Raw genomic sequence first — 20382 nt, 5'->3', positions numbered from 1 at the left:
TCTTCTGGACAGCACTAGGAATGGGCCCCACAGTACTCTTTTCTCCTGAAGTCTCAGCCGAAAGATGGGTGAGTCTTATCCCCCAAAATTCCTGCTTCTGTCTCTTGGACTCCCTGTATTCCCAGTTGCAGCCTGCTTCTCTTTCCAAGTGGCTCTGGGGGGAGAGACCTCTAGAAGATCTCCTCTGAAACAATATCCTATATAATTTGGCTACGGTTAAGCCAGATGGCGTGTGATAAATTGTATTGTAATCTAAATTGATTGCTTTTAGAAGGACGTGGGGGAAAATAAGAGTAACTAAAAGATAGCTCTGAATTTTGACCAGTCTAATTCTAATTCTTAAAAAATAAATAAATAAATAAATGACTATGCAATGGTAAGTCCTAAGGAAGCAAGAAGAAAAGGGGGCAGGGTGACAATATTGCAATAAAGTGGTTTTGTGTAACAAAACCTGGTGCTGAAGTGTAAAGTGAAATTCAGTGGAGTAAAGATTAAGTCTGGATAACTGAGAAGTGAAGGCAAGAGGTTTTAAACAAGTAGGACAAAGTAAGAGAAGTGTTGGAGAAGGAAATAAGAATAATCCAATTTGAGAGTCCCTTAATCAAAGTCCACTGGAGGAATATAAAAAAAAAAAAGAATGAAGAGAGTGTAAAAATGTAGAGATGAGAGAAGAATGGTGAGAGTATTTATGGAAAGCCAAAATCTTCATTGACACTGTGAATGCAGAGTTTTAAAGACAAGCATTGGAATTTGGAAAAGGAAATTTAAAGACCAATTTTGATCCAGCTTAATAAAAATAAAGAGAGAGAGAGATTTGGAGAATTTTTTGAGAAATGCCTGAAGATAAATTGGTAAAGTTAAGTATGAAAAATAAAAGGATCTGATTTGCTCTTTGGGCGATTCAAAGAAATAAAGACATAGTTATTGGTTCTAGCTGCATTTCCAAGATTGTTTTTTTTTAATTAGCCATCTAAAAACAGTGGACTCTTGTGAAAAATGAAGTTAATTATTGACACTTGTTATTATAAATCTGACATTGTTTCTAGGGGAAATTTTGTTTAGAAGCTACATTGTAATTATAAAATATTAAGCAATTTGACCAATCTTAGAATGTACAAGCGGGATAGCAATAATAATAGCACCTACATCCCAGGATTGTTGAAGGAATTACATAATTCTAAATCACCTAAAACAGAGAGCACAGTACAAATACTGACTACTGTTATTGGATTTTGGAATAAATCCAAATTTGGAATAAATAACATCTGAGATAATAATGTAATATCCTTCTATTTTATCTAATTCAGACTTGACAGTCTGGCATTGTAACTAAAAACAAAAAAACATGATATTCTTTAAACTAATAGTTTTCTTGTGGAATTTGGAAAGAATATCAGACATGTGCCTAGAACTGTAAAGCGTTTTCATTGGAAGAAGATGCTTTTAAAACCATACTGTTACATGAAATTTTTCTAAAATATTGCAAAATGTTGTTATAAAAGCCAATTCCCTATTGAGTTATTTAACTGAATGTGATAAGTCTTTAAGTATAGTACTAATAAAGTGCCGTTTGCCTTGAAAAAAAAGAAAGTGCCTGAGACTTTGACATCTGTGAAGGTGGTGACAAAGAACAAGTAGATAGGGAGAACCTAAAGAGTGGTGAAAGTGCGCCAAGATGAGAAGTGCATGATCAGGGACACATCTGGAGGGATCAGCCTTGGAAGAGAAGACAACCTCTTTGCCAAAGGTTAGGGGAGAGGGAGAAGAGGGGGAGATGATGTCAAAGTGTCTTGAGATCAAAACACCTCAGCTGAGTGAATAGGAGGAAGGAGAGTGTGGGAGGCATGAAGAAAGAAGAGAAGGTCTCTGTGGGCAGTGGGCTAGGGAGTCAGGGCTGGTTGTTGTCCTTTGTTTTGGACATAAAAGCTGTTTGTCTTTCAGGTCTACTGAATTTTGTGTTGCCTATAAATATGTGCACATTGCAGGGAGTCAGGGTGGACTAAAGCATCGCCTTGCTTCAGTGAAGTCTCAGTTGCGATTATATAACATCAATTTGTAATGGACCTGGGAAGCCCAGAGGTGGTACTTCTTTCCACTGTCTGCTGGCCATCAAATAAAGGCTGCTCTTACCAACAAACACGTGCGTTCTTTCCACTCCCTGTCTCTAGTCAGTAATGTAGTGTGAGTGTTGGCACAGCAGACTTCCACTTGATTCACTTTTGCCCCTGGAGCTGGGTTGGATTTTCTGCAATTGCCTTAAACCCTCAGTCTACCAAGGGAAAGAGGCTTAGCCAGGGGAGAAGAGGGCTCAATGGGTGTCCAACATGCAGGTCACCCTGAAGATATGCCCTTACCCTAGTAGCACAGCCCCTAGAGTAAGCGTGCATTTGGGGAACTTTCCATGTGAAAAACACAGTATTGTACATTTGTACCACAAAGTACCCCAACCTCTCTATAATGATAGCAATAAAGAAATTTGGTGTGTACCAATGTAGACCACAGTATAATATTCAAGGTCAAGAAAACCATGGAGATCATCCAGTCCAATGATCTTATTTTACAGAAGAAGAAATAGAAGTCCACAAAGGTGAAGGGACATCTAAATGCCCTTGTCTCATGACTCAGTAGAGGCAAGACTTGAGCTCATGCCTCCTCCTGATCAAATCAGTGCCTTTTCCAGCACAACAGACTGCCTTCTGGAGTGAAGGAGTGATTGGGCTGTAATAAGTGTCAGCTACTCCTCACCAAGGATGACAACTATTTTTCTGCTGCTTTCCTTATCTGGATGACTGGATGGCTATTTCCTTCCCCCTCCTTGTCCCACCCTCCCAATCACTGCTCAGAGTGCAATCAGGAGCAAGGAACAGATCCCAAAATGGGATACATAAATAAGGATTATTCTTTCCTTCATATCACTTTCACTGTACATTAGACATAAAATAGTTTAAATCTTCAGAAACACTTAAAACTGGAATACAAAGCATAATGAAATACATCTTATAAAAGTGGCAATGGGAAAATAAGCCTGCCAGTCAATGCTTGTCCTCGGAGAACATTGCCAGCTCCCACATAAAACCCTACTCAACCAACTCATGTTGTAACCCCAGCTCGCTGAATCATGCTCACTCTGTGATTTCATCAGGTATACTGTCTTTGAGTGATGCTTTGGATGACAAAACTTAGTCCTCTGGGGCTACTCTGGGATAAGTTCTTCCAGTCTTGGCTAGACTGGTCCTTAGAAGGAAAATAGTCTGTCACTGGCCCCATACATGTATATGTGTGCATGTTCACCCATGCATGTCTAATGACCTACAAACCATCTCATTCCATATTCTTCCTCTTCATTCTGGTTACAGTCCAGCCCAATGGGATCATGAGTTGTTGTCCAAATTTGACAAGCTGTCACCTACTTCTATTCATTTGTTTATTATTCCCTATATCTTCTCATTTCCACCTATTAAAATCTTTCTGTATGCCATGGTGCCTCCCCAGTGAACTTTGACTAATTGGAAGCAGACTTTGAAATGTGTGTCACCCCAGCTTCCTCCATCAGGATTTTAGGCCTGGATCTCCCCAAATGGTTGATGTGGGATTTGTGGGGAAATAAAATTAAGCTAAATAATCTCTAAACAAAGAAAATATTGGACTAGAAGGCCACAAATGTCATCATTGGAACTTCCTTGGTGCATTCACCATTATAGCATGCCCTGGGCTTTGATGGTGGCCCAGAACCCTCACCTGCTTTCTCCATCTGATTTCAGTTAAACTCAAGAAATATATATATATATATATACATTTTTAAATACCCATTCTGTGCTAAATGCCAGGAATGTGAAGACAAAAGTGAAAACAAAACAAAATAAGAGAGATAAATCTCTGTCTTCAAGGGAGTGGATCTGGTCTGGGGGAACCATGTATCTGGGAGGAAGGCATCTGTGGTTTCTAGATTTACCAGTGGTGAGTACTTGTTAAATAAGGCCAGCCATGTGGCCACAACTCTTAAGGGTAATCATTCTCTTTGGGACTCAATTCTTTGCTATGGGTGGTGGTATGCTGAATATGTTTTTAAAACAGACCCAGGTGTTCTTTAACTGCCATAAATAGAAGCTGTTCCTAGTAGATGGATTCAAGATAGGGGCCCCTGGAGCCAGCACTTTTTGTCTTGAAAGTTCTCTCTCACTCCTTGAAGCCTTAGTTTTAAGCAAGGCTGTTGTTGCCTGAACCTTTTCTATGTTGGAAGATAGAGAAACACCATGTGTAGTTTTAAATGGGCAGGACTATTGCTTAGATTTTGTTGTACACAATACACAAATGTACCTCTTTGTCCATGTATCAGGCTCAGGAGGACAGGAAGCTGTCTGGTGACAGAGATCCCATTCTTTTGCTTCTCCACATTGTCTTCTTCAAGCCACCCTTGTAATAGTAAGGTCCTTATATCTCCCTAAGTGCCTACCTGGCCTGAGGTTCTGTGCAGAATAAATACTTAATGGTTGTGATTGAATAAATAAAGGAAGGAATGTTTTCCCAGTACTGACAACAGTGGTCTTGTTACTTCCTCTTTGGAACTTATCTCAGATCTTGGGGAAAAAAGCAATGTTACTATTGAATTTGAAGACTGAAAGGCAGATTTCCAACTCCATACTTGTAGAGTTTCTGCCTGGTCCAAACATTCTAAAAATTTTCGAGAAAAGTGACTGACCTGTTTGTATGCTTTAATCAAGGTCCCATTGCTAAGAATACCAAGGAGGTCAACAACAAGGCATGGTCTGATGTGCAGCAAGATTCTCACAAAATTGTTTTGTGGTTGCAAAGAACTGGAACCAAAGATGGTGCCATTCAGTTGGGGAATGGTGGAAATGACTAGGGTGGAATATTATGACACTCTAAGAAATGAAGAATCTGACAAATTCAGAGAAATGTGGGAAGATTTGAATGAACTGATATTTAGTGAACTAAGCCCTGTGGGGGCTACCCAGCCTCTCCAGCACTGACTTTTTGGGGGTGGTCCCGTAGTAGATACTTAGCAGATGCTTTTTGATTGATTCATCTTGATGTTTGCTATTATCCTGGTGAGATGAAACCCCCAGCACTGCTTTAATTAGCATTTTTCTTATTATTAGTGATCCAAGTCAGTCTTTCATGTGGTTGTGGGTAGATTGCAATTCATCAAATAGCTGCCTCTTCGTGTCCTTTGGCCCCTTCTCTACTAGAGGAAGACTTATATTTATTCCCCTGCCATCCTTTACCCAGAAAAGTGTATTTAATTTTCTTCAAGTAGAATCATGGTTGTTAAGTGCTGCAGGTATACATCACTGTGTGCCTCTGAACCAGGGAAAACGTTTCCAGCTGATGCGTTCATTTTCTAAAACCAATGTAAGGATTGAAACTGTAGGGTACATACTCTGACATTTGTTTTCTACCAAAAAACCTTACTGTGTAGCAGCCTTCCAGTGTCCTTTGGATCATTTTTTGAAGTATGAAATGCTAAGAAATGAGAACCTTGTAAAATTTTCCCCACGAATGTGCCAGAAGATATTTCTTCCTCCCCCATGATTCCTGGTGATGGGGCTGACTCTTATCAGGTCCGTGCAGGTGGATCCTCTGTCTCTATGGTCCTCATCAGAGCTGTCCTAATTTCACAGACTGCTCTTATCCCCACTTTCAGGGGCTGAGAATACCAGAATAACAAAGAAAACCATCAACATCATGGTCCTTTTTTGTCCTCTGGCCTGGCACAGAGTTTGTGCTTAATAAACACTTACCTGTTGACAGATTGACAGATGAGTAGGGTGGTCACTTTTTCTCAAGAAATGGCAACTGCCAAGCCTGGTCTGTCCTTTGAATCCCAGTTCACTGTCTGAATCCAGCCACAGGTGCGTCCCACCCAGCAGGTTTCCTGATGGCCTTCGCTCGTGGAGCAAGAACAAGAGATGAAAGAATGAAAACCCATGACACCAAGAGAAAACAAGGAGGCCCGAAGGTGATGAGCGGCAGAGTTCTTTCTAGGGAAACTGAGGGGCAGACTTGGACAACAGACGCATGAAATAGGCAGGGAAGGATGGGTTGCAACTCACATCTTTGGAGGAATTGCCCACACTGAGGAGATCACTCATCCCCCGGTGTCTACAAGTACCTTTATAAAGCTAAAGTGGATAATGGCATGTGGTCTATCTGGTTCATGAAATTGATTTCTTCTATAGCACCATACAAAAATGCCCAAGTAGCAGCCAGAAGTTACTAAAACAATTCCAGACGGATGAGTTTTATTTTAATTCACTTCTAAGCTACTTGGATGGACTGGGAAATGCTATATAAATGTGAGATATTATGATTTCTCTACTATTGACAGAGCCATCCACACACAAAGCTCCAGATGGCCAGATTTAAATAACTGAGGAATAGGGCACGTGATCTGAAATGGGGATGGGCTTGGCAGCAGTTCCCAAGCACTCCCTGAAGTCTCCCAGCCCAGCTTAGCCTCTCTTTTGTTGTCTTCTTGAATAGCTCATTCACAAGCCTGAGGCTGCTGCTTAGAAAACATGTCAGAGGCAGATTGGGCAAAATCTGTCCTGTCCTGTTTATGTTTTTAAACTGCCATTAGATTCTCAAAACTCAACCCACTGACAAGTCAATCACCCAGCCTCATCTGAATCTTCTCACTGACAACCACTGGGGTCATCTTCTTCAATATAAGGCCAAGATTTTCACAAGCGGCAATGGCGCAGTATGGGAGCTGGAGAAGGCCCATGCTCCAGGTGCCATCCTCTTCCTGAAGTGAGGAGACCCCTGACCACATACACAGCTTTCATGAGTTTAGAGTTGGGGTGTGATAAGATATTGGCTTTGCCTTGAGTGTACAGTGGAGAGGAGATCAAGGCATCATGAGACCACCTGATGTAGTTATCATAAAAAAAAAAGTTCGGTGGTGATAGGTGAACTCTGGCAGATATGGAAGAAACTGACAAAGATGGGAATGTAGATGACTGACTGGCAAGCTGGTGGCATCCCCAACAGAAATGTGGACATTTGGAGGAGGAATAAATTTGAGGGAAAGAAAGAAGGAAGGAAGGAAAGAAAGAAGAAAGGAAAGAAGGAAAGAAAAGAAAGGAAGGAAGGAAGGAAAGAGAATAAGGGAAGGCAACAAACATTTATTAAGCATCTACTATGTGCCAGGCACTGTGATAAATGCCTGAAAATATTCTTATTTGATATCCTGCATGGGAAATGTTATTATTATTTCCATTTATAGTTGAGGAAAACTGAGGCAAATAGATTTGGTTGTTGTTTTTGTTGTTTTATGACTTGCTGAGTGTCATGGAGCTGGTAAGTGTCTATGGTGAGATTAGAACTCAAGTCTCCCTAACTCTAAATCCATTGTGCCACTTAGTTGCCTTCTGGCGTATGGGGCATTCAGGAGGACTAGCAGCTCTGGTGTGAGGGCTTGCTGAAGCCTTACTGGGTCTGCTCATCCACCTTTGATGTCTACCTGGCCTTCAACTCTCACCTGTGTCTCCAGGAAGCTGTCGTATGCTCAGCAGCCACACCCTCTCAAAATCACCTCAGCAGACAGGCCAACCCAGAGTAAGAGTAGCTGACAGGCCTCAAACCTGTCGTCAAGTGAGGGGTATGTCTACACCAAGCACTTGAAAACTTCCCACGGTGGAATGGGTCAATGAGAACAATGTATTTCAACAACACTGTGGGTGCTTAGAGCTTGTCAGACGTGGAAGTCACCAAGGTCATCTACTGCCTTCCAGGCCTTTGCCAGTTGTCTTTGGTCTAGACTTCAATGACTGGAAGGGAGAGTGAGGCTGCCAACTTTGCACACCTGTACGTCACTTAAGTGAATCACAACGTCACCCTGTGATGCCACTGGTCCACTTCAAAAGTGAAGGATGAACACAATAGCACAAGGCCCTTCCTGATCCTCCCTTCTGCTGATAGTGCCTTCCCTCCCCTTCCCAATTATGATTTATCTAATTCCTATATGCCAGCAGATGCTCATACTGTTTCCCTTTGCCAGCCTGAAAGTTCCTCTGGAACAGTGATCATTTTCGTTCTGTGTTTGTACCCTCATCTTCCAGCACAGTACCTGGCACATACGGGGACTTAATAAATGTTTATTAATTGATTGATGGCTTGGTTAACTTGCTGGCCAAGATTCTGCTGATGATCATCTTTATCTCTATTGCATGTATATCATTTAAATGAAGGCATTAGGAATGAGCAGACAGGCTTTCACCAAGAAGACCACCTTCCTACCATCTCGCAACTCCAAAATTAAAAGAAAATAAGATCTCACTGTGCTTATTGCTTATGAAAAAGTCATTTGGTCCAGGAGAGCAAAGTCTTGCCTTACAGGTTCTTTTTCAGCAGCGTGTCAAGCGCATCTCAGAATCATCTCAAATTCAGTGAATAATACAACAAAAGAAATGATACCTTTTGAAGGCCCTCTGATCATGTACACGAGAAGAGAAATGAAACAGGGGGATGTCTTCTCACCAATGGGATGGAGGGGTTCTAGCCTGGAGTTCAAATTCGAGTAATTCTCTGTAGATGAGTCCTTCCAGATGATCCTGTTGTTGAATCACATGCTGACAGCATCGAGTCCTGCACTATTGGAAGTGCGTCTTACAAGGGATTTATGAGTTATGGAAGGAATTTGGCTGGATCATTTATCCCAGAAAGGTCAAGCAGATGACGAATGTTTGTGCCCATTTGAAGGAACAGCCTGGAGAACTTGCTCGTCAGTGTGTATACCAAGAGCTGGCTGGGCCCAGAGTTGAATGAGGAGAAGAGTGGCCTGAATCATCTTTGGAGAATTGAAAAGTTATTTTAAATGAGTCCAAGCTTTCCAAGAAAGGGAAAATGTATGTGTGTATGTGTGTGTGTGTGTGTGTGCGTGCACGTGCGCGTGCACGTGCGTTTCTGTATGGTAGCAAAAAATGGATTATGAGAGTATCTGAAGAGGAAACAGAGGCAGCTGGTGGCACAGTGGACAGAGCATTGGGCCTCAACTCGAGAGGTCACAGCTCAAATCGAGCTCCAATACTGAGCAAGTCACTTCTCCACTGTCTCAATTTCCTCTTCTGTAAAATGGAGATAATAATAGCATCTACCTCCCAGAGCTATTGTGAGGATAAGGAGGAATGCTATTTGTGAAATGCTATGCACACCTTAAAATTATATTTACTGCTGCTGTTGTTACTACTTTATTACCACTTTATTGTTACTGCTACTACTACTTTACTCTGTTGCCGTTGCTGTTGCTGCTAGGAGGACAGTGGAGAGGCTACCACAATTAACTAAGATATAACTAAGGAAGAATTCCAAAAAATAACCACAAAAAATGTCAGTTGGTATGCTCATCACTTGTCAAAGGTGGTGGTGTGTGTCACGCTTACATAGCCAGAATCCTGCACTGTTCAGTTAGCCTACAAGTATTCATTGTTGGTCAATCATTTCTTAAATATATTACTCTTTGTGATCCCCATTTGAGGTTTTCTTGGCAAAGAAACTGGAGAGATTTTCTATTTCCTTCTTCAAAGCATTTATTAAGCACCTACTATGTGCCAGGTGTTTTACTTTACCATTGTGATATTAAGAGAGAGTGTTTCCAGGCCTCCAGTTTGGTGGGTGGGTCCCCTCCCCAAATTGACATGAGGACATTGTTGAGAGCAACACAGACTGAGAGCTCAAGAATATGTTGTTATATCTACTTTGGGGGAAGGAACTTCCAAATCAATGATATCATGGGTTCATTGAAGCATAAAGGAAAGGCTGCACACCAGGACCAGGTTATAAACTGACCAATGAAGAGGTGTGGGTGGTGCAGACATGCAGAGACACAGCTTGTTTGTGTGGAAAGAGGCCTCTGCATATTGTATACGGGTAGATGTGTGCTCCTGCATAGATATGTATGAGTTTTATACCCAAAACCATCCAGTGAGTGATTTGTCCATTGGGATTTGCTTGGCTTGTGTGGTTAAGGGATTTCAACTGTGGAGCTGAGCATTTTCTCTTGCAATGCAAGCATATTTTCCTCAAAGATAGATGATTCTAAGCTTAATTGTGTGTAAACATTCTAGACTCCACCTGAAAGCCATCACAGACTCATCAATTATTTAAAGCCCCCCCAAAACATTCAGTAAAAGACGGCTAAAAGATTAAATAATGAGGATAGAATTTGAAGCGAGGAAAATATGTCCTTGTTCAGAGATGGCTCAATGATACTGTCAGGACAGTCCTGAAAACATCCCTACTAGAACCACATCCTAGGAATAACAGAGAATCCAGCCCTGTCCCCTCCTACAACTGAGCGACCTTGGGGAATGTAGTTAACCTCTGTGAGCTAGTTTCCAGACTTGTAAAACAAGAATGAAAATACATCACTTAGCTATTTCATAAGGGTCATTGTGGTCAAACGTGATAGTGTATGTAATATATTTTGTGAGTCTAAAACGTGTTGGAGAAATGGGACCTAACATTGCCACCATCATCATCATCATCATCATCATCATCATCATCATCATCATCATCATCATCAATCTTCATCACATAGCTTGAATATCATCATGGGTAATTTAGTGTTTCTAATGATAATCCCATGGGGCAGGCAACTAATCTTTGCGTTCATCTTTTTAAAACTTTTGCTTCCATTGCAGACCATAGACTTTGAAGGTTTCAAGCTGTTCATGAAAACATTCCTGGAGGCCGAGCTGCCCGATGACTTCAGTGCCCATCTCTTCACATCCTTTAGCAGCCAAGCCCCTCATTCCAGCCCCTTGGTCAAAAGTAAACCTCCCCTCCTCTCTGGGGGTAAGCTCTTCTTCCTGTTTCTGTTTCATCTTGTGTCTCTCCACTCCCACCCCCACCCCCGGGAAAAGTCGAGTTTGAGAAATTCAGGAAGCATCGTAGGTTCTTCATGAGGAAATCAGAGGGGGGATGGAACTAGGCAACAGCTTGCCTTTGGTAATGAGATATATGGCAGAGTCACAAAAGATCGTGTGGATGTGTGGGAAATGCCAGGTTTCTATGAATACTTTATAATTGGGGGAATGCAAGCCTTAATTAGAATCTTCACATAACTGAGATACTTACAAAGGCTTAGCTTTTCAATGATTGGCTAATATCTGTTCCAAGAGACATTTCTATGGGATAGCAGGAGATGCTGATCTTTCCAAGGACTGAAGTGTAGTAAGTACATCAAGACAGAAAATCTGGTAACCTAGATTTATTTTAAAAAAATAGGAACAAGGTTTTTGCAACAATAAAGGCAATATTTCAAAGTGCTTTCATTTAAATTTAGGCAGGCATGTCCCTGGATCATACTCGAAGTCCATCATTCCTCCTAGAGTCAGATTTTTTGGGTTGCCCAGAGCTTATTCTGCTGGTGGGGCAGCTTTCACTTCATGAAGAGGTGTCTAAAATGATTGTTTCTTTGCAAAGTGATTGTTTCTTCAACATCTAAAGAGTGGCTTTTACTTACACATTTTCTTTGTAACATATTACCAGTAATAAAAAAAAAATTAATGTGATTTTTGAAATCAGAAGTTTAGATGACATTTGTTTTATTATAAATTTATGAAAATATTGGTTGCAATACATATAAAGACATTTCAAGCTACATGGAAATTTTACCGGTGGCTGCTGTAATTTCATGTTCATAATGAGTCCAAGTTTAGCCATAGCATATTTAACCATGGCATATTTAACCATGGTTTAGTCATTGCTACTGACCACCCCACCCCCACCATGAATGATAAAAAAAAAAAAAATTCTGCTAGCTTAGTGTGTGCATCCAAAAATTTTGATGAAATTCCACAAATATGTGCTTTGCTGAATACCAAATGCCATACGGCCTTGCTCTCTGACCTTCTTAATCCCACTGGAGGTGAGGACTCCACTCCTGGTTCCCTTTGAATATAATAGATGAGGCTTTTGCCTTATCTAGCCAAACCATGGGCCCTAGAGCCAATTTCTGCAGCCTTTCTACCTTTCCTCCAAATGAGCACCTCCCATGCTTGTGCAATGCCTTTGCTCACTCAAATTTAGCTCTTTGAGCAGAGGCACTCAATTGTTTGCTTCTATATGTATCCCCAGGGCTGAGCGCAGTGTCTAGGACAATATAAGTACCTCATGAATGTTTAATTTAGCTATGTGTCTATCTGACATGGAATTATGTGCTGCTGGGAATTCTAAGGCAAAAATGAAATGATCCCTGCTTCAAGGAGCTTACATTCTATCAGTAGTCAGTAATGAAAGATGTACCTGGAAGTGAAACTACAAAGATGCTAGAAAGTCTTTGGAAACAATTTCAAGAGGGAGAAAAATGTTGCAGCTGCAGGGATCAGGAAATCTTATATAGGAAGGAGCCACCAGGGCTGAGTCTAGAAGGTGGAGGTGTGGAGGGGAAGCATCCAGCCCCTGAGGTCTGAGATGGAATTGACTGTCCTAGAAAGCCAAGCTTGCTGGCTAGTCTGATGGGAGCAGAAAGCATGTCAAGAGGAACCAAATGAAACCAGGCAAGAAAGAAGTGGGAGTCATGTTCTGGGGGACTTTACAATTCAGGCTGAAGATTTTCTATATTATCTATAGTATATTATATTATTATTTTATTATGATTACATTATATATATAGTATATAATTATTGTATTATATATTATTATATATTATATATCAGGTATGATATATCATACGAGTTAGTAAGCCCCTGGTGATTTTGAACTAGACACGGGACGTGGGCAGGATTGGGTTTAAGGAATGTAAATTTGGCAGCAAAATAGAGAATGGATCTGGGAAGGAGGATACTAGAAACCGAGAGGCCACTTCCAAGGTCACTGCAGTGGTCCAGGTGTGAGTGGATGAAGGCTGGAGCCAGGGGGGTGGACTTTTATGTGTGTGTGTGTGTGTGTGTGTGTGTGTGTGTGTAGGTAAAATGCACTCAAGAGATGTTGTGCAGATAGAAGCAGACAAAAAAGAAGACTTGGCAATTGATAGGGTTTGGGGAGTGGGAAAATAGAGCGAGGAAAAGATCCCCTTGTGCCTCAGAGAGCGAGAACATAGGTGACAGGAAAGAAGATGGCGTTCATCCCCCACGTACTCCCTTCCCCTGATTCATTTTAACTGCTTTCCCCTCCTGCTGTCTTCTTGGCTTTTTATGCTGAGTGGCCTGGTTCCTTTTAAATGGTGGTGGCGTCTGTTCTTATCTGTGCAAATGGCGGTGACTAGCAGCAGATCACGTGTGACTGCTGAGTTCAAAATATCCCTTTTCAAAGTTCAGCTTGGACACTTTTCTATGTGGTTAAACCTCAGAAGAGCCCCATCTTTTCCCTTCTTGCACTCCCTGGAAACAGCATTGAGCAATGACCCCAAGATATTGGAATTTTGATCAAAGTAGTGAGTCCAGAGGACTCATGAAGAAACCTGCCCCTTACCTCACTAGAAAGTCAGGGGACAATGTGTGCGGAATGAGGCAGGTAGGCTGACCCTTATATCTGGGTTACTTATGTTTATCTGTACTTCTTTGTTATAAGAAAAGATTCTAAGGGGGGGGCAGAGGTGGGAACGATTTGGGGCATTAGCAACGTTTTTAAAAAAGCATCAGCTGGAGCAGTTAGGTGGCACAATGGATAGAGCATAGGCCCTGGAATCAGGAGGACCTGAGTTCAAATCCGACCTCAGACACATAACACTCACTAGCTGCATGACTCTGGGCAAGTCACTTAAACCCAATTGCCTCACCAAAAAAAAAAAAAAAGCATCAGCTAGATGGTATAGTGGGTAGAGCATCAAGCCCGTAGTCAGGAAGACTCTTCTTCTTGAGTTCAAATCTGGACTCTAACACTTGCTACCTATGTGACCCTGGGCAAGTCACTTAAACCTGTTTGCCTGTTTTCTCATCTGTAAAATGAACCAGAGAAAGAAATGGCAAAACACTTCAAGTGCCTTTGCCAAGAAAACCCCAAATGGTGTCATGAAGTCAGACACAAGTGAAACAACTCGAAAACAACAACATATATGTCTATGTATGTATACACACACACACACACACACACACACACACACACACACACACATATATATATATATATATATATATATATATATATATATATATATATATAATTTTTTTCTTCCTTTCTTAGTCCATCCCAAGCTGCACCATTCTGATGATGGAAGTGAGGTGATTTGTAAATGTCAATAAAGCCAGAAGTGTGTAGTTGTGTAAATACATTCTTCTTCCGATCTCTGCAACTACCAACCTGCAGAGGTTTGCAGCTGAGACTTGGAGATGCGCAAAGCATGTTGCCCAAATTTGGGAGGCTCGTTAGCCAAGCTTGACGCAAGGGAATTGACTTGGGATCTGCTTACCGAAATAACCTGTTAAGAAGTTGTGAGCTGTGGCTCTCCTGTGGGCTTGGAGCAGGGGAGGCTGGGGGGAGAAAACAAGTGTTTATTAAGTGCCAATTGTATACTAGGCACTTTACAAATATGATCTCATTTGATCTTATGATAACTCAAGCAGGTAGGCACTATTACTATCCCCATTTTACAGTTGAGGAAACTGAGGCAAACAGGTTAAATGACTTCCCTGAAGTCATAAAATGAATGCCTGGAGACTAAGTTTGAACTCGGGGCCTTCCTGACTCAACCACCCTGTACACCACCTAGCTGCCTTTGGTTTCCTTTGTATACTCCATCGTCATGGAGCACAGGGTACGCTTCTTGGGGTCTCTACTAGGCCATCTTCATGGCTTAATATCTTTTTGCTCCTACCTTCATTCTTCTGCCTCTCTTGGCATTCATTCATGATTGAGGAAGCAAGAGACTGTGAGATCCAAATGAGATGCAGTCCAATCCTGCCCCACTGGGTCCAAGCCATGAAGCTTGCTTACATTTCCCAGTCCCCTGAGAAGGATCCTTAGGGACTCTGGGTAACAGACATCTGTGGCAGCACTGATGAAAGCACAGAGCCATGGAGGTCTGGAGGAGCAGGCTTTACATTCCTCTTTCAGAAAGCCTTTCTTAATTGGCTGTCCTCGGGTGGGTGTCAGAAGTGAATGAGGACAATAATGACCACATGTAGATCAGTACCATGGCCACCTATGCATCCATGTGTGCGCAGCAGTAGATGGGGTTCACTGTAAAATTAGAAGAAAAACCGAACAGCCCCAGGTCCCACTTTTTGAAATGACTGCAATCACTGAGCAGAACAGAGAAGGATAGAGAGTGTAAGGAGCCATGGGAAATCTCCGTAAGTGGACCAACTTTGATGATTAATGTCAGACACATTCAAAGCAGCAGAGTTGCATGGCTCCCCCTCCCCTTCTTTTTCAATTATTGAATAATTTGAATAATTTCTTTCTTTTAACAATAGAAAAATAATTGTCATCTATCTTTACAAACATTGTTCTTAGACTGGAGTTTTTTTGGCCTCTTTATTGTTCTTGTTGAATTATTATAGTTTAACTCCTTGAAAACAGCCTCATTTTCACATTACAGAGTTAAATAGGCCTTTTAGATTTAAATGTTGATGTTGAAGAAATTTTGTAACCCTTCACCAACGCTAAAGACATTTTATCAGATAATTTAATTACATTTTTTGTCATGATGAATCATCTGAAATTTATGGGCATTATTTTCAGAGTGAATCATGGGAGGGGTATGCGTGTGTGTGTGTGTGTGTGTGTGTGTGTGTGTGTCTAAAGTGGACAACTTGTTCCATAAACCTTTTAAGGTAGTGACTAAAATAGGATCTGTTCTTTAGCCCTGAAAATTGAGTAACCAGTGCATTCATTCCCTAATCTCCAGGATGTTGCTACATATACTACAAGAGATGCCCTTGTTGCCTTTCCTCTCACTCTCTTCTTAATCCTTTTCAATATGGCCCCCGACCTTATCCCCACATAGAAACCACCCTCTCCAAAGTCCCCAATGGTCTTTTCATGACTAGATCCAATGGCTTTTCTCAGTCCTCATTCTTCTTGATTTCTCTGCAACCGTTGACACTGTTGATAACCCTCTTAATATTGAAGCCTTCCCTCTGTTAATTATTCCCTAATTATTCTATATATGGCATGTTGGTATATATTTGTTTGTCACTCCAATTATATTGTAAGCTCCTAGAGGAAGAGGGACCATCTTCCGCCTCTTTTTGTTCTCTCCCCCCCACACTCCCTCGGGCTTAATATAATGCTTGCCACATAGTAGGAGCTTCAAAAATGTTTATTGACAGACTGATTAAATATTTTTTAAAATATTTCAAGAACTAATGTGTCTCTGGAAAAAGAGCTTTGATCTTGTAATTTTTTAAACATTGTCTTCTGAAATATGACATTTTTAGATGGATGGATGAAATATTAGCAAAGCACTGGTCATTTAATCATTTTCAGTCATATCCGACTCTTTATGACCCCACTGGGGGTTTTCTTGGCAGAGATACTAGAATGTTTTGCCATTTCCTTCCTTAGCTCATTTTACACATGAGGAACTGAGACAAACAGGGTTAAGAGACTTGCCCAGGGTCCCACAGCTGTTAAGTGTCTAAGGCTGGATATGAACTCATGAAGGTGAGTCTTCCTGACTGTGCCACCTAACTGCTCCCTGGCAAAGCACACTGTGAGGGTCTTTATTATTGCCATGGGGATTAAGCCCTAGGTTGGAAGGGGAGCGGGCACTGGCACTGTGTGACCATCATTGACAGGGACATTTCCAGGAAATGCTGAAGAGGTGCAGAATATCTTTGATGCTATCCTCCCTTGCAGAATCTCAGCATTTGGAGGGACTTCAGGATGTTTAGTCTGGTCCAAGCCAGAACTGCATCTTACTTCAACAACTGGGCAAGTGGCCATCCTGCCTTTGCTCCAAGACCCCTAGGAAGAGAAAGCCATTCCCATTGGTGGTACCTCTGATTACCAGGAAGGTTCTCCACACATAAGAGCATTAATCCACCCTCTTTTCCTAGTTCTGACTTCTGGGTGAAGAAGGACAAGTGGGAGGCCTCTTCCACATCACTGCTTTTTGAGGGCACCTTTTGCCTCAGTCCTCTCATGTCCAGAGAGGTAACACTAATTCTGACCCTTATCACCTCTCACCTGAAACAGCTTCACCTCCTCTTTCCTTAACCCACAAGACTTCTATCCCCTATGGATACAGGTTCTTAGACTCTCTGCCCTTCATCAAAGCCAAGTTTGTCTGCCAGGTCAACCCCACACAGCAAGCAATTATTAAATGTTCCATATGTTCCTAGTGCCGGGCTAAGCACTAGAGATACATCTAGAAAGGCCAAAACCAGTCCCTGCTCTCAGGGAGCCCCTAGCCTAATGGAGGTGACCATGGGCAAACTAAGACAGAGCGGGGATAAACTGGGTACAGTCACAGACAGTAGGCACCAAGATGAACAGGGTAGGGTGGGAAAGGTATCTTGCAGAAGGGGGAATTTTAGCTGGAACTTGAATGAAGCCAGAAGGAAGAGAAGAGAGGAGTAAGTATTCCAGACATGAGTGGTACCAGCGAAAATGTCCAGAGTCAGGAGCTGGAGTGTGGCAGTTAAGGAACAGCCAGGATCCCATTGTTGCTAGATCAAAGAACATTTGGAGCAGGGCTTAATGTATCATGTGCATTAGTGATCTTAAAGAATGCTTGGAGAGGGAACGGTAGCTAGTGCAAACATTTCACTATACTGAAGACAATGGCTCAGCCTTTAATCCTTTCTGAAGCAAAAAAAAAAAAATGCATCCTCATCAGAGCATCCTTTCTAAGACTTTTGACCAGTTTAAGGAAGGGATCAGGAATGTCAACTGAGCCCTTCTTTTTGGTGACTAGGTGTTAAATATGTGCCTTTTGGGATTTTGTTTTTCTCACACTCTTATAATGTCTGATGACTTTTTTCCCCACATTCCTCTTCTTCTCAGTTTGTCGTTATGTTATTCTAGCGGGTTTTCATTCATCAGCTTTCTATGAGTTTCTCTAAACATTTTCGAATCCATTCAAAAGAAGGCTTAGCTAGAATTACTGAAGCCCATTGAGAACAACGGGAATAGAGCACTCAGTTACTTTGTCAGGAATTTAATGATGAGCAACATTTTGACACTACTTTGGAGGAATATTATGATGTGTTTGCCGTGATGTGGCTGATGAGGCTGAGCCAATAGTACTGTGTATTTATGGCTCATCCACATTCCTCCTTTTGCATCCGTCATCTCTGGGCATGTGTATGCTCATGTACCTTTTCCCCACAGCCCCCCTGCTCCGTGGCTTTATCAAGGCATGGAGAGGGTCTTGGATTGTCAAAGTCCAGGAAGGGTGCTGGTGCCTCTTACCAAGACGCCAAGTTGTCAGGCCAGGTTTTTCTCCCCCCCCTGACTTCTTAGGGAGTAATTGTTCACGTCTAGGGACCAGCCAGGCTAAGTCTAGATGATTCTTGATGTGTAAGGGCTGCCCATCAAGGAAAGAGTTCCTTGACAAAGACCTGGGGCCAGAGAGATTGTGACATGCATCAGGAGCAGCCAGCATACACTGATGAAATCCCAGATCTCTGAAGCATTGAGTCTTCATATGCTTATACATACACACATATATATTTCCACATGTTTGTAGAGTTATCACTACCAACACTTTCAGGATCTGTGGTTTTATTAGGCGGGGACTCATTCTACCGGCACACCTGGCCAGCTACTTCTTATTATCTTAGAGATTTTCCTGAAGCTCATGTGGATTAAGTGACTCACCCAGGGTCAATACTCTAGGAAGTCCCATCTGCCCTCACTCTTATCCTCATTCCCACCCCACTCTCACTTTTTGTAATTTCTAGACTCTGTAGACAAATAGAAATATAACAAAACCTCCTTTTCAGCCTATCAATTATTTGAAATTACTGTCCTATTGCTTAGTTCTTGACTCTGCAGTCTGACTTGTGCCCTCATCTTTCAACTGAAATTGCTCTGTCCGTAGCTACCAAATCTAATGGCCTCGATCACCCTCTTCTCCTTGAAGTATCAAGAAGGTCTTTCAAGTATTTCTCTAGGTTTTCAGAGACATCTCTCTCTTTTGGTTCTCCTCTTACCTTTCTGGCTACTCTTTCTCAGTCTTGCTTGCTGCATCTCCATCCAGGACATGCCCATTGACCCTGGTGGTCTACCTAGATCCTCTTCTCTTCTTACTCTCTACTCTTTCACTTGGTGATCTCATTAGCTCTCATGGATTCAACCATTGGTGACATACAGATGATTCTCCCATAAAACAGAAGTGGATAGCAGAATGGATCAAAAACCAGAATCATATAATATGTTGTTTGCAAAAAACACACTTGAAGCAGAGAGACACATACAGAGTAAAGGTAAGGGGCCAGAGCAGAATCTATTGTGCTTCATCTGCTGTTAAAAAAAAAAGAAAAGCAGGGGTACCAATCCTGTTCTCAGACAAAGAAAAACAAAAATAGACCTAATTAAAAGATAAGGAAAGAACTTACAACATCTTGCTAAAGGTGCCGTAGACAATGAAGTAATTTCAGTTATTACACACTAAGTGATATAACATCCAAATTCTTAAAGGAAGAGTTAAGTGAGTTACAGGTTTATGAGTAAACAAGAGATAGAGAGCATTACAAAATGTAAAATAGATCATTTTGATTATGTTAAATTAAAAAGCTTTTTGTACAAACAAAACCAGTGCAAGCAAGATTAGAAGGAAAATTGAAAGCTGGGAAACAAACCTTTACAGAGTGTGTCTGATAATGGCCTCATTTCTCAAATATATAGAGAACCGAATTTATAAGAATACAAGTCATTCCCCAGTTGATAAATGGTCAAAGGATATGAGTAGGCAATTTTCTAATGAAGAAAATGAAGCTGTCTATAGGCATATGAAGAAGTGCTAAAAATCACTTTTGATTAAAGAAATGCAAATTTAAAAAACTCAGTTACCACCTCACACCTGTCAGATTGGCTAATATGACAGAAAAGGGAAATGATAAATGTTGGAGAAGATGTGGGGAAATTGGGGCACTAATGCACTGCTGGTGGATTTGTGAGCTGATTCAACCATTCTATAGAGCAATTTGGAACTATGCCCAAAGGGCTATAAAACTGTGCATACTCTTTGATCCTGCAATACCACTACCAGGTCTGTATCCCAAAGAGAGGATAAAAAAGGGAAAAAAGACCTACAGTAGCATGCATGCATATCTATATCTGTATCTGTATCTATATCTATATCTATATCTATATCTATATCTATATCTATATCTATATCTATATATCTGTATCTGTATCTGTATCTGTATCTGTATCTATATCTGTATCTGTATCTGTATCTATATCTATATCTGTATCTATATCTATATCTATATTTATATCTATATCTATATTTATATCTATATC

General features: G+C 41.3%; 1 protein-coding gene across 4 annotated transcripts in view; it reads left to right on the top strand.

The window, feature by feature from the left end:
* Positions 1-20382, top strand: part of DGKB (diacylglycerol kinase beta) — a 667225-nt gene that overhangs the window by 165030 nt on the left and 481813 nt on the right. For all 4 annotated transcript variants that reach the window (XM_021000103.2, XM_021000102.2, XM_021000101.2 and 1 more), the window contains one exon: positions 10665-10818. In XM_021000103.2, coding sequence (XP_020855762.1) covers positions 10665-10818 — 154 coding nt within the window. The remainder of the gene's footprint in view (positions 1-10664; positions 10819-20382) is intronic.

The sequence above is a fragment of the Phascolarctos cinereus genome, unplaced genomic scaffold (genome assembly GCF_003287225.1).
Source record: "Phascolarctos cinereus isolate Bilbo 61053 unplaced genomic scaffold, phaCin_HiC Scaffold_1;HRSCAF=81, whole genome shotgun sequence".
Lineage (NCBI taxonomy): Eukaryota > Metazoa > Chordata > Mammalia > Diprotodontia > Phascolarctidae > Phascolarctos > Phascolarctos cinereus.
The sequence above is the reverse complement of the archived record's forward strand: the minus strand, read 5'-3'. Positions and strand labels throughout refer to the sequence as shown.